Raw genomic sequence first — 15898 nt, 5'->3', positions numbered from 1 at the left:
CGTGTCGAGGGCCTTACTAAATTTATCGGCAGCTTCTAGACAGTTCTTGAGAGACCTTAAAAGTGTGGTTTTGAACTCTATATCCTCCATTTCTGTCATTTGTGTCCTGTTTCTTTGTCTCTGCATTTTTTATGCTTTCTTGGTGCACCCCCTTGTGGTCTTTGTGCACAGCCTTGTTGTAGTTAAGCCTTGATTGTTGTAGGTAACACTGGGGGGGATTTGACCTCCAGGCCAACTGGCTGTGAGAATTAGCTGTGTCTGCAGTCACCTCATAGAGTTGTTACAAGGATAAATAGATTAATATTTGTAGGGCTCATAGCAAATATTTCAGTGCACACAGCAAACATGGGTTGCATGTTAAACAAATTATCTCATTAACATGAAATCTTACAGAAGTGTAAGCTTTTCTTGCAGAATAGCAATTTGGTGGAAATTAACCTGACATTTGCACTTTTTAGAAAGATGAAGTAGGAAATGAGTTTATGTGCAGTCCTACTTAGGATTTAATGTGCAGTTATGTTGCACAGTTAAAAAACCCACATCCTTGCAACTCATAATTTGTAGCTAAGAGCCCAGGATTTTGTATGAATGAGACTTAATTGTCTTTGGCTGTTAGATATTTATGTGGCAGTTTTAAATGCTTCGAAATAGATTACATCATTCATGACAAATGGCTAAAATATTGAAGCCATTATTTTACTTATGAGCATAAAACAATAATATTAGAGATTTTAAAAATATTTTTAGCTATAGATAGTAATTGTGATTTTCAGAGTAGATGGTTAAGACCATTTTCAATTGGAGAGAGAGAGAGAGAGAGAGAGAGAGAGAGAGAGAGAGAGAGAGAAAAAGAGAGAGAGAGAGAGAAAAGAAACATCAGTGTGAGAGAAAAGCATTGATCAGCTGCCTGCTACACGCACCCTGACCGGGATCAAACTCACAACCTGAGTATGTGCCCTGACCAGGAATCGAACCCACCACCTTTTGGTGTATGGAATGACACTCCAACCAACTGAGCCACACTGGTCAGGGCAAGAACGTTATTAATTTTGCTATTAGTATTAAGTGAATTGCTTTAGTATTGATATTAGAAAATCAAAGGACTTGAAACTGCCCTTTCTCAAACTCTTACCCATCTTTTATTTTAGGCTTTAGGAGCGAGGTAAAGGGAGAAAGGCAAGGAGAGGGAGGGGTGGAGGAACCAGAAGGGAGGGAGGAAGAGAGAGGAGGAGAATCAGTTGGGACTTGTGAAGGATTCTTTGAGTGAATTATACTTTGTCTGAAGACAGGTCATGAAGTGAAAACACCTCAACAAAAATTGAAGCATTGGATGCTGGCATGTGTCTACTTAAGAATCAAACTGTGTAGCCATTACTTAATGTGATAGTTACAAGCTTTCCATTTGAGGTTGCACATAAAGTAATGGACTATGTCTGGGTGGGACTGGAGTAAATATTTAATGATTATTTGTTATTGCAAATCTCATTTCATAGATCTCAGGAAATTTCCAGCTTTCAAGGCTTTGTTCATCATTGTGTCAAAAAACCCAATGTGTTTCTTTTTAAACTGTAAATACTAGCAAGAGACCTTGGAATTGATCAATGAGGAGTTTATTTGTAGCCCATTAAATAATTTAATGAGAGTAGTAGCAGTAGAGAAGGCCTGTGGTGGAAGGTGGGATTGATACACTATTTGAGAGTGAAGAGTTCAGTTAAGGAGATTGAGTAAGTGACTGCAGGGTCTGCTTTTTTAGTGTTTAGAGCAGCGGTTCTCAGCCTGTGGGTCGCGACCCCTTTGGCGGTCGAAAGACCCTTTCACAGGGGTCGCCTAAGACCATCAGAAAACACATATATAATTACATATTGTTTTTGTGATTAATCACTATGCTTTAATTATGTTCAACTTGTAACAATGAAATTGGGGGTCACCACAACATGAGGAACTGTATTAAAGGGTCGCAGCATTAGGAAGGCTGAGAGCCACTGGTCTAGAGTCACATGATACCAGAAAGGGGCTGAGACCTGAAGAAGAAATATGTGAAAGTTGGAAGGTAGGATGCTATGTTGATTCACTCATCGACTCTGCAGAAATTTTTGAGTCAACTCCTCCTTTTTTAAAAAAAGAAAAAAAATTACAATTCTCTTAAGTTTTCTATCTCTAGACTTCTTAAGAATCAGTCCTTTTGTTAGAGACTATTTCATAGATAGTATATGTAATCTATTTTATTTAACAGATAGAGCAGCTGGGAGCCAGAGAAGTTTCTCATTTAAATTTAGTTGGTTTTGGGTTTCTTGTACATAGAACTATCACTTACACTTTGAGTCCTGTTTATATTAACTTACGTGTTTCGAATTATTTCTGCCTTCCATCAAGGTGATAAATAAGGTTTAAAAGGCTAGGCCAGCGATTTCCCACCGGTGTGCCGTAAGAATTTTTAAAACATGCAATACCTGACTATTTAGTCAGGGGCACTGACCTCTTTTTCCTTAGATTCTCAAAAAATAACAACACCCAACACAGTTGCCATCCAGTGTGAAAAAATCAAAATTATACCTTTTTTTTCCCAGATCGGCCAAAAATATATTTTTTGGTGTGCCACAGAATTTTAGTAATTAGTTTTATGTGTGTCGTGAGATGAAAAAGGTTGAAAATTACTGGGGTAGGCTAAAAAGTACTTTTGTACTTTTGCCTTCAGAATTAACTTCTTTTTCTCATTGATTTTTATCATTGCAGTGAAATCTCATATTAGGCTTTATTTTTGTACTGCTTTAGAAGAGACAATTGAAAAGAAAAAGAGTGCAGTGATTTTTCTGAGTTGGATGAATTATTGTCGTTGTGTTCTTGGCCCTGTTCTTATTGCCCTTCTACTCATCCATACCATTAAGGTATGGATGGGATAGTCCCACAACCCTATAGAAAAATCTCAGTATGATGCTAATCATTATCTTTATTTTATAGGGGGCTAGTTTTGTGTTTCAGAAATTCAAAATGACTCAGACTGTTCCATTATGTAATTATTTTGTGGAAAGAATTTGATCTAAAATTTGCAGGTCATAGTTTACACGAAAACAAAACAACCTTAAAAAATCAGATATATAAATACAGTTGGTGTAACATTTATAAATGTTTCAGTAATAGCCTCTGCCATGTGTAGCTTAATATGTTTGGAAACTAAAATAAAATTCATTCCAGTTGCTGCTGTTTAAAAATGTTTCTGTGATTTTAAAAAAAGACAAAAGGTCAAAATATAAACACATGTTCCACATAAAAGTGGAGCCAAGAAGATATACTGTATACAGTTATTCCTGTATCCGTTTGGCTAGGGACTGACATTGTTTAGTTTACATTAGCTGTTCCAAGACAAAATAGTTCATAGCAGTGATATTGAGGGGATTTTTTTGGATCAAAAAAAAAGAAGAAGGAAAAAACTTCCATTTGTTTAAATATATTTCAGACCCAAAAAGCATCATTCCAGAAGATTATCTAAATTAAAACACGACTCAGCTGTTTCATCTCAGTTACTATAGAAAGCTAAAATTTGTTAAATGATATTTTTAAATTTAATAATTGTTAACATTTGGCTGCTTAACTACCAGACATTGAAAAAAGCTTCTTATACATCTTTAGCCCTCCCCGAAGTAAGTGGTGGAGTCAGGATTTGAACCCGACAGTCTGAGTTCAGAGCCTTGACCTTAACCATGGTGCATATACTTCATTTTCAGTAATTCTTCCAGCAGTAACATGATTGAAAAGAACCACATATCAAAACTTAAGCTACCTACTTTTCCTTCTAGAAATGTGCAGTCTAGTCCAGCCTTGTCCCATTTACAATTTTTTTGTCTATTCCATTCACATTAGCACTTCATATACTTTGAAAACTCAATCAAAACTTTTTTGTTTATGTACCCTCACTAGCAAAATGCAAAGAACATAGGTACACAGGCTTGTCTTGCTGGTAAAGAGTTCACCTTCTTGTGACCTACCTACATTTCCTATGTTACTGATTCTGCTTATATGATCCTCATGCGAAATCCAAAACTTGTATGTTCCCATGAGCCTGCTTCTACCACCGTGAGTGCAGGCTGCCTTCCTCCCTTATTGTGTGAATCCTGCCCACCCCTCAAGGCTCACTCGCTCTTTGGAGCCCTCCAGTTTTTCCTCTCGCTCCAGCACAGACCTCCCCGTTCTTTAAAATTCAGATTAACACATCTGCCCACTTACCATCCACCTCTCCTTGTATGTTCTTCAGGCGCCTAAAGATAATTTTGTCCTAAACTGAATGTGTTATCTTCTGCCTCAGTTGTAATTCTTTCTTGTACATACATCTTCCTGCCCCCCGGACCCCTGCCACAGTCCACTAATTTGATAAACATAATCAGTTAAAGCCTCTTTCCTCAGCCTCATACTTCTTAAACCTACGCATTGTTTAAGGAAAACAAACATATTGCTTTTAGTTGCTGAAATTTTAGAGTAATGACAGCCCAACAGAAGGTCGAGGGTTCAATTCCCAGGCAGGCACATACCTAGGTTGCCTGGGCATGTGTAGGAAACAGCTGATCACTGTTTACACACACACACTTCCTCTCTATCTAAAAAAAGTGATGACAGAAAAAATGAGAAACACTGGAAACTTAAAAAAAAATGACTTCACTCTGGCATGGACTGTGGGTTTGAATCCTGGCTCTGCTGTTTATAACATGTGGAATCTTGAGCAAGTTACTTTACCGTTTGTGCCTCAATTTCCTCATCTCTGAAATGGGGATAATGATAGTACTTACCCTAGAGGGTTGCCATAAGAATTGAATGAGTTAACACTGTCTGGAATATGTTCATTGTTATGAGTTTCATGAGGAAAGAAGAGAGGAAGGAAGGAAGGAAAAGGGAAAAGAAAAGAAAAAGGAAGTTTTAAATGTCAGTGAGATCATCAGTTTTTTAAAATGAAATTTGATTGGAAATATAAGAAATAAGAGGTTGCTTTTAAGGCAGTTGCGGTAATAGTAACTTTAAAAACAACAACCATGCTCCTTCAAATCTCAAGTCTTCTACTTGCACTTGAAATGCAAGGCAAATAGTCTGACTTTTTTCTTTAAAGCAATGGGGTAAAGTTTTGCTTCATTTGCACAACATCCCCTATCTTGAGAATCAGTGTTTAACTGATAGAATAAATAAACTTGTGTGTGCAAGACCTCCAAGTTTATGATTTTATTTAAGTTTTAACAAATCATTTTAAAGCACCTTGGGAAATAGTAGGTAGGAATATTGAAAACCGTCACTTTATTTAAATGAGGCAGATGTTTATAGTAAAAACATTGATATGTGTCTGAAATAGAAATTAATTGGAAAAAATAGTTGGATTTAATTGACAGCTTGTTGCCGTTTTCTCATGTCATAATATTTATGAAAGTAAGCTCAGGGTAGGACAAATTTATACTTAGGTTTTACATTAGAATGTGGTTTTATTCCAAAACCCCATAATTCTGTACTTGCTCCACTAAAAATTGCTAGCTTACTAGAGTTTTAGAAGAAAAAAGACAGTCCTTTTGAATAACTGTTTTTATGGAGTTATTCACAAGTCTTTAATTTATTTTTATTTATTGATTTTAAAGAGAGAGGTGGTGGGGGGATCAAACCTGTAATCTTGGCATATTGGAATGGTGCTCTCGCCATCTGAGAGCTACCCGGCCACGGCTTTGATTTCTCATTTGACTGTCATTAATAGCAGTTTGACAACTAAATAATAATAGGACTTTTGATTCATAATAATTCCTTAAAATAATTTCTTTAAAAACAATCCAAAGTACTTCAGTATTTGAATGTTAACATTCATTTGTTAAAAGGATATTTTGTAAAAAATATTTTAGCAACACATTTATCATTAAAAGGTACAAAGTTTACCCTGGCCAGTAGGGCCCAGTTGTTTGGGTGTTGTCCAGTGCACCAAAAGGTTCCTGGTTTGAATCCCAGTCAGGGCGCATGCCTGGGTTACAGGCTAGATCCCTGGTAAGGGGCGTGCAGGAGGCAACTGATAGATGTTTCACTATCACAAAGGTGTTTCTCACTCTCCCTCTCCCTTCCTCTCTCAGAAAAATCAAGGAAAAAAAATCTTCTTTAAAAAAAAGGGTACAAGTTTCAGCTAATGCAGATGAATGTGTTCTGGAGATCTAATGTATAGCACAGAGATGAAAGTTACCAATACTGTATTATATACTTGAAATTTCCTAAGAGGATGGATCTTAAATTAAATCTCTCTCTCTCTCTCTCTCTCTCTCTCTCTCTCTCTCTCTCTCTCTCTCTCTCTCACACACACACACACAATAGTAGCTAAGTAGAGTTGATATAATATAAGTTATTTAACAAAGGAAACCATCAACAACATGAAAAGACAACCCACTGAATGGGAGAACATATTTGCCAATACATCTGATAAGGGCTTAATATCCAAAATTTATAAGGAACTTATAAAACTCAACACCAGAAAACCCAAACAACCTAATTAAGAAATTGGCAAAGGATCCGAATGGACACTTCTCCAAAGAGGACATACAGATGGCCAATAGACATATGAAATGATGCTCAATGTCACTAGTCCTCAGAGAAATGCAAATTAAAACCACAATGAGGCATTATCTCAACCTCTCAGAATGGCTGTCATCAATAAATCAACAAACAACAAGTGCTGACAAGGATGTGGAGAAAAGGAAACACTAGTTCATTGCTAGTGATAATGGAGATTGGCGCAGCCACTATGGAAAACAATACGGAGTTTCCTCAAAAAATTAAAAATGGAAATGCTTTATGACCCAGTGATTCCACTTTGGGGGATATATCTGAAGAAACCTAAAACACTAATTTGAAAGAATGTATGCACCCCTATGTTCATTGCCGTGTTATTTGGAACAGCCAAGATTTCTTTCTTTTTACATGTTCTGATTCCTAATCTTTTGTTGGTAATATGCACTGAAAAAATTTTTCAGTCTTAAACATTTCTTTTTATTTTGTTTTGGTGACTTTGAGCAGAATTTCTTAATTTTGAAGTAGTCTAACATTTGTCCTTTTCTTTACACTTATGCTTCTTCGGCCTTAAGGAATCCATCTACCCCCAATTTTTTAAATGTCTTTATTGTTTTATAAATATTAAAGTCTTGAGTTTCAGACTCAGGGTTTTAGTCCATCTATAATTTATTTTTGTGTATGGCCTGTGTGTGTTTTTAATAACTAGGATTTTTTCTATTACAAACAGGGTGGGGCAAAAGTAGGTTTATCGTTGTGAGTACGTGAAACACAGTTTGTTCTTGTATTATTGCTTATTAATTATTGTATTATTTTCCATATGAACAACTGTGAACCTACTTTTGACCCAGAATATATAAAAGAAATTGGTAAAACTCAATAATAAAAAGCTTCTAATCAAACTGAGCATAAGATTTAACAGTTCAATAAAGAAGACATAAGAATGGCCAATAAGCACGTGGGATGGTGCTCAGTATTTTTAGTTACAAAGGAGATGAAAATTAAAACCACGATGAGATGGCATTAAAGACACACTAGAATGATTGGAGGAAGTTATACCTTATGTTGCCTGTGAGAATATAAAATGGTATAAACACTTGGAAAAACATGGGTTTTTATAAAGTTAAACATTCACCTACCTGGGACCCAGCAATCCCACTCGAGTCACATTGACTCAAGAGAAATGCTTATGATCACAAAAAGTCGTGTGTGAGTGTGTGTGTGTGTGTGTGTGTGTGTATTTACAGAAGCTTTATTCAAAATAACCCAAACTATAAATAACCCAAATGTCCATTAACATAAGAATAGATAAGCAGATTGTGGTTTACTCATACAATGGAATAAACAATATTTTAACAATAATTAAACAATTATTTAACAATAATTTTAAAAAGAACAGATTATTGATCCTCTCAGTAGCAAGAATGAATCTGACATTTATATGAAAATCAAAGACAGATACAATTAAACTATGGTGGTAGAAACCCTAACAGTGGTTTTGTATGGCACAGGGGGAATTGGCTATATGGGGGCTCATGGAATCTTTCCAGAGTGTCCAAAATGTTTTAATTTTAATTGGAGTGTTGTACATAGGTGTATATATTTGTCAAAACTTACTGAGTTGTGCATTTCATTGTATGTCAGTTTTTCACCTTGATTTTTAAAAATGGAAACATGCTGTCCTTGAAATCCCCTTTTCCATATTTTAATAGAAACATTTCATTGCTTTCTGCACTAATTATTTTTGTTGGACACTAACATCTGGGTTACATTTTCATAATTATGGGTCATAAATGGAATTGCTTTTTGCTACTTGTACAAAAAGTCAAAGGCTAGTCAAGCCCTCCTGCTTTTAATTTCATTTTATGTTTCCAGTCAGTACTGTTTTAATGTATGAGTTCTCACAAATTTTGTACTTGTGTAGATATCACTTGCATTTGTCCACATAATGTTTAGGTATCAGAGTGAACAACACCGGTTGTATTAGTTTTCCATTAGCACTATTAATTCAGCATTTGTTGAACCTAATATTTTATATCAAGTGGTGCTCTAGGCCCTGGAGATACAATAGTGAAACAGACAGACAAGGGAGGACCTTGCCCCACAGAGCTTGCAGTCTAGTGTGGGAGGAAAATAAGGATAATAGATACCTTTAGATAGCACTGGTCACTGTGAAGAAAATGAGACAGGTGGCTGCCTGGACGTGGGCATGGAGGCGGGTTGGGACACCCCGAGGCATCCTCCGGCTTCGTGTATGAAAATTAGCATAAACCGAACAGAGGGTGGTTATACATTATTTCATTTAGAAACTATATAAATTAGTTTTGTTTTGAAGGTAGGTGTTAAACTGGAATAGCTGTTATACCCCAGAGGATGGGGCTGTTATGCCCTTCCCTTGCTATTCCTTTGTTGTTGAATTTTATAGAATCTTAATTTTTTTTAATCCTGAGAGATTAAACATAGCCTTGTTAAGAACACAAAAATTAAACTGTAACCAAAATTTTAAAATGAAGTTTAAAAATTAAAAAAATAAAGCAATAAAACAAGTGGGGCAAGGAGCTCGCTCTGTTCGCTCCCCAGAGTGTGTTGATACACGGCACGGATATTTACTCGGGCCTCTGCTCCGCCAGGCACTGCTCGGGCTTTGGGCACAGAGAGGTGGGAAGACCAGCAGGTCCTGCTGCGCTGGCACCAGAGGATCACAGGTGGGGAGGCCCTAGGAGTAGAGAGGCTCGTTCAGTTTACCCCAGGTCATGGAGGGCTTTTCTTGTAAGGATACTTCAGGATTAAAGAAGACTTGAGTCAGTTACACTTCTGGGTCTCCTGGGAGCAAAGGCATTGAGACTAGTCTGGTGGAATATGGTTTGGGAGCTGAGGGGATTTCTGGTTAGACCAGCGGGAAGATATTCATAGAAACACAGAACTCTCAGTATTCCACTGGAATGGCATTTGGGAGGAAGTCAAAACTATATGAATATTTCTGTATTTTTCCTCGAGGATTCACTAAGATTTTAGCTGTATCCCTTTAAACTGTTAGCAGTTTAGTATATTCTTAAGTCACATTTCATGTTTCTCCAGGCAGATAATACATTTTCTACTAGTATTGTGTGTGTTTTTCTGTTTTGTTGTTGTTGTTGTGTGTGTTGGGGGTTTATAAATACACTCACAGAATATTTATAGATAGGAAATGCTAAAGGTGGAAATCAAGAGTCTGAGAAAACTTAATTTGACTTATCCCATTTTAAAACCATCTGTTGCTCTGGCCAGGTGGCTCAGTTGGTGGAGCATTGTCATATACACCAAAAGGTGGCGGGTTCAATTCCCAATCAGGGCGCATACCCAGGTTGCAGGTTCGATTCCTGGTGGGGACGTGTAGAGGAGGCAACCCACCATTGTTTCTCACATCAGTGTTTCTCTCTCTCTCCCTTTCACTCTCTCTGACGTCAATAAAAACATGTACTCGGGTGAGGATTTAAATAAACATCATCATCTGTTAACCTTTGTGAATTTGTACTGCTGTTTACTTTGTATATGTTAAAGTGGAAATATTAAAATTGGTAACATTAGCTCACAGTAAATAAACATCAATCTTTTACATTTGAATAGTTTACAGACACATTTATCATTAAAAGGTACAAAGTTTACCCTGGCCAGTAGGGCCCAGTTGTTTGGGTGTTGTCCAGTGCACCAAAAGGTTCCTGGTTTGAATCCCAGTCAGGGCGCATGCCTGGGTTACAGGCTCGATCCTGGTAAGAGGCGTGCAGGAGGCAACTGATAGATGTTTCACTATCACAAAGGCGTTTCTCACTCTCCCTTTCCCTTCCTCTCTCAGAAAAATCAAGAAAAAAAACTTCTTTAAAAAAAGGTACAAAGTTTCAGCTAATGCAGATGAATGAGTTCTGGAGATCTAATGTATAGCACAGAGATGAAAGTTACCAATACTGTATTATATACTTGCAATGGTAAATGGGATTTTTTTTCTTTTTTAAATTTCTTTTTCTGAGAGTTCATTATGAAGCAGTATATTAGTGCTTGGTGACCTAGGTTCAAATTCTCCAGCTTTGCCACAGGGGGCTGTGAAATCTAAAGCAAATTAATCAATATCTCTGAGCCTCATCAGTAAAATGTCATGGTTGCAAGGATTAATGTAAAACATCTGACATAGTTTTCTCCTCATACTTGTTCCTATGCATACAGATTTTTCATGCAGTATAACCATACTGCTGTAAAATTTTCAAGTCTTACTTTTACTTGATCTATTTCCATAATGTAAAAATCCTATATAATAAAGAGGTAATATGCAAATTGACTGTCACGCCCTTGCACAAGATGGCGGCCCCCCTGTGGTCAAAGATGGACGCCACAAGATGGCCGGCAGGGGAGGGCAGTTGGGGGGACCAGGCCTGAAGGGGAGGGCAGTTGGGGAGGGACCAGGCCTTCAGGGGAGGGAAGTTTGGGGTGACCAGGCCAGCACGGGGGGGTCCCAGATTGGAGAGGGTACAGGCTGGGTGAGAGTCACCCTCCCCCCCCCCAGTGCATAAATTACATGTACTGTGCCTCAAGTTTTTTATAGTTACTGTTTTGAAAATATTGAAGTATTAAAAAGTAATAGGCCCATGACATTCTACCACTAAATATACTGAGTACTGCATGATGTCCTGTATGTAAATAATATGGACAATAAACTTATTTCTGCTTCTCTCAAGAAATAAAGTTTTTAAAAACCTTACTTCTTGAGCTAACTAAAACCAAATCCAAGAAGAAACTGCAGAGCTGAGTTGAGTTGGGGAGTGGGCCCATAATAGGATTACTGGTTGAGTGGTACACTTTCATACACCAGCCTGAAATTGCAGCTCACAATATAGAGATTTGTATGTCATGGACCTTGGGGTTACACAAAAATTGTCAAAACCACGTATCTTAAATTTGAGAATATCAAGGATATGTTGTCCTTTACCTAGTAACAACTACAGTATACGTGGGCATTTTAAATTTTGTTTCCTAATTTTTTTTCATTGTAAAATTATGCTGCTGAAGTTATATTCATACATTGTTTTTTCTTTCTCTAGTGGTATTTCTTTAGGATAAATCTTTTAAAATAGAATTATTCTATTAAAGGGCACAAACCTTTAATGGCAGTTGATGTAATTGCCAACTTATAAAAATATTCTATAGATTTACACTGTCTTCAGTTAAGTAGATTAAGCTATCTATAACGAGTTTTTTATTTAAAGTGTTTAAATTGATTGTACAGGTGAAATATTTTAATTTGTATTTCTTTAGCTACAAGTAAATGTAAACATTTAATTTTCATACATCTGTGACATTTCCTCTTGATTATTTATTCACTTATTTTTTCCATATTTAACTTAATGGGATCACTTAACAATTCAGTTTCTTTTCATGGCTGTGGCTAAATAGATTTTTATCTAATATTTCTGCCTTTTTTTTTCTTTTAGCTGCAGTAATAAACCGGTTCACAAGGCGTGCCTCAGGTAAGTCTGACTGAATTATGGATTGTGCTTACTAATGGTGACATTTTTCAAATGATTGCAGTATTGGAGAAGGTATGAAAAGAATAGTTGCTATAGAGCAGTGATTTTCAACCGGTGTGCCGCAAGAATTTTAAAACATGCAATACCTGACTATTTAGTCAGGGGCACTGAGCCCTTTTCCCTTAGATTGTCAAATTTAAAAAATGACAGCAGCCAACACAACAAAGCCATCCAGTGTGAATGAATCAAAATTATACCTATTTTTTGGTCAGATTGGGAAAAAAAATGTTTAGTTTCTCTGTGCCATGAGTTGGAAAAGGTTGAAAATTGCTGATATAACCCAGCTGGTGTAGCTCAGGAGGTCACAGTTCGATTCCAGCCAGGGCACATGCCTGGGTTGCAGGCTCGATTCCCATTGTGGCACGTGCAGGAGGCAGCTGATCAATGATTCTCTCTCATCATTGATGTTTCCATCTCTCTCTCTCTCTCCCTTTCCCTTTCTCTCTGAAGTCAATAAAAATATATTTAAAAAAGAAAATTACTGCTATAAAGTAGTATTTTATTTGTCATTTGCCCAGAAAAACGTAACCTGTGATATATGCAATAACTAGGAAATAATTGGAAATATTCTCCGATTGGCTAAACTTAAAATCATACTGTGCACTGAGATTAATGTACCTTTTTAAATGGAGACGCTCACCCTAATTTGTTTATTCCTGCTTTTGATCAGTTATTATCTGCATGGTTATCTGATTGAGGAGACACAGTTTAGAAGCAGTGATTTTGAAGACTGGGTAAAGGACGCTACAAATAGTGTTTGATGGTAGTTTTTAATAAAGGGCAGAAAAACTTAAAATGCACTTACCAGAAGAACGTGTCATCGTGTGCCATTTAGAATCAGAGCAAACGGCTTTACATTTGTTAATGCCCCTGTGGTTATTGCTGACGTAAGGATACCACAGTCACCTAATGCATATTCACAGTGATAGACCTTTGCATGAATGAGTGCTTAAAGTAGGTCACTACCTACACTGGTCAGGAGTACAGGATACAACTGGGAGAGCATTTCTATCCAAAATGAAAAGGAAATATTCTACTTTGGCTCTTTTGAAACCCATTTCTACTCTTAGGAATTACTTATCTGTATGTATATCTTTTTAAATACACAGAAGTCATACACAATCTGTTTTAGAATTTGTATGTAATTAACATTGAAAGTTTGGGGTTTAATTTTTCTTTAAGCTTATTGTAGGTTTTCTGTTTTGGAAGGTCACTCTTTTTGGTGGAAAAAATAGAAATATACCACTTATTGTTGTAATTATAAAAAATTAGCTGTGGTGGTAGATGTAGTCTCCCAATAAAACTCTGAGATTAAAACTAAGGAAACAGCAATCTTGTTTCATTGTTCATCTAGTATGCCATATGGGAAAGACCCTACCTAGCCTGTGGAGTTACACACACTTGAGTTCAAACCATCCATTTACTCTGTGAATTTGCATGTACATTCTTTACCTCATTGAGTTTTACTTTCTTATTTTCACTCTTTCAGTTTGGGGTCATACCAGCTACAATCATACGTGTTGTGATGGTTAATTAGATGGTTTTCATAAAGCAGAATGTCTAGGCTCTCAAATTTGTTCGTGGTTCTTCTCTAGAACATTGTTTACAGCAAAAGAAAATAGTAAAACCCTCAGCGCTATGCCTTAGCCTGTTATTGTAAAAGCTTTAAAGAGTTATAACACTATTTGATAGTCATCCTTTAATATAGGCATCTCTCTTTATTGTTTGTACTTTATCATTTTTAAGAATATTTTAATGACTTTCCTCTATGGTTTTCCCTCTCCCTCTCCCCCGAATTAAAAAAAAAAATGTCTAGAAGTGTCCCATTAATCTTGAAACAATGCCTCGCAGCATGAGGTCACACCTCTCTCTGAATTTTTTTAACCCCAGGGTTTTATTTTGAAAAAAGTCATGTTTATAGGGAAGTATAAAGAATAATTCAGAGATCACCTTTATCTAGATTTCCCAGTTGTTAATATTTTGCCACATTTGCACACTCTTTGCCTTCCTTCCTTACACATGCATGTACCCACACTTTTGTTTTTTTTAACTGAACCTTTTAGGAATCCTAAATCCTTCATGGATATCTCCTAAGAACAAGTTATATTCCTCTACATAATATAACACAAGGACTTTAATCTTGATAAGTGCTATTAACTAATATATAGTCTAGAGTTCCATTTTCTCAGTTGTTTTGATATGTCCTCTCTCCCCCTCTCTCTTTTTTTTTAAATCTGAACAATGAAGATTTAATTAAAAAAATAAAATAAAATGTACAATTCAGTGTTTTTTATTATACTCAGAGTTGTACAATCTAACAATTACCACTAATTAAACGGTCGCGGCATTAGGAAGGTTGAGAATCACAGGTCTAAGGTTTATTTCTACCTCATGTTGCTGGCTCCTACCCAGCCTGGCCCTGGTCCGGGCTTGGGCAGGAGGCAACCAACTGATGTGTTTCTCTCACATGGATTATTTCTGTCCTTCCCTCTCTCCCCTACTCTCTCTAAACATCAATGGGGAAATATCCTCGGGTGAGGATTAAAAAAACAAACAAAGGTGGGTAACCTGGTCAGAAGGTCAAATCTTCAAAGTGCATGCAAGCTGCTCCTCCCAGGGGGTCCAGACTGAATGTTCTAGAGCATCTCCAGGAAGGCCTGCGGGGATGGTGCCTCCACATTCTGGAAGGTGTTCTGGACTCTGCCATACAGGATGAAGTATTTCAGCTCCAGACAGATGAACCCGAAGTGGTCCTCATCGAACAGGATGAAGACTCCAGGGCAGCGCCTGGTGTAGGGGAAGCCATGCTGGTAGCAGTAACAGTGTCCACGCCATAGAAACACATCCTGCAGGTTCGGGGACGGTTCCGATCTATTGAGCTCACGCCCACAGGCAGAACAAACGGGACAGGTGGCTCCTCCGAAGCTGCAGCCCCGGACTCCCCAACGCTGGGCTGGGCAGGGCTCTGCCCACCATGGCCCTCGCTTTTTTTCTTTCTTTTCTTTTCTTCCCGGATCACCTGCTCGTCAATCTCCTGGACCACGCGGGAGAGCTCGTTGAAGTTGCGGAAGATCTCGCCATCTCGCAGCTGGATGCGGCGCTTGAGGTGGATGTCTAACGTCTCCATGGAGACTCGCGTGATCTTCGTGACCCTGGCACACTTCCCATGGAAGCTGAGCATAGCAATCTTTACTATTAAGCCCTCGTATTCGACTTGGAAGAGGCCTGGCCTGATGAGGTCGTCCGGGTGGCGTGGCGGGAGGTAGAGGCGGCGGTAGGTCACCAGCACCCGCCCCCGTCCTCCCCTAAGCGCGTTGGTGAATCCGTTCGGTGGTCTGTCCGGTCGCACTGGGTGGTGAACCTGTCCTTCTCAATCTGCACGTGGCGCTGGTGGGGCCTGCGGATGCGGCCTTCCATGCACTCCACCGCGGCTGATTTCCGCTCCGTCAGGCGAATTCTGAACGCGGGCTCGAACTGCGTTGGGCCATCCACATGGGTGTTAAGGGGAGGCCTGCATGTCCAACCAGTAATGCCTAAGCCGTCCACCGCGACATTCAGCAGTGTTCTATAGTCATTACCGAGCTGCCACAATCCCAAAATGTGTCTGTACGGGTGGAACAGCTTCGCATAGACTTCTCGATAAGACAATCGATCATCTCCAGGTTCTGCAAGTTTTCACCAACGCCCAACTCCTTGCGGCAGCGCCGTCTCCAGATGCTGTCGGTGTGCAGGATGTGGTGGAATCTGGTGCAGGCCTGGGCCAGGCTGAGCAGATCGGTGCCGGGGAGCCAGGCCAAGATCTCCACCAGCATCTCCACCGGCATCCTGCAGCG

General features: G+C 38.3%; 1 protein-coding gene across 1 annotated transcript in view; it reads left to right on the top strand.

The window, feature by feature from the left end:
* Positions 1-15898, top strand: part of PRKAR2B (protein kinase cAMP-dependent type II regulatory subunit beta) — a 78141-nt gene that overhangs the window by 16247 nt on the left and 45996 nt on the right. Inside the window, exon 2 of the mRNA XM_006774939.2 lies at positions 11970-12005. Coding sequence (XP_006775002.1) covers positions 11970-12005 — 36 coding nt within the window. The remainder of the gene's footprint in view (positions 1-11969; positions 12006-15898) is intronic.

This window comes from Myotis davidii, unplaced genomic scaffold (assembly GCF_000327345.1).
Source record: "Myotis davidii unplaced genomic scaffold, ASM32734v1 scaffold125, whole genome shotgun sequence".
NCBI classification, from domain to species: Eukaryota; Metazoa; Chordata; class Mammalia; order Chiroptera; family Vespertilionidae; genus Myotis; species Myotis davidii.
This window is presented reverse-complemented; position numbering and strand designations above follow the sequence as displayed.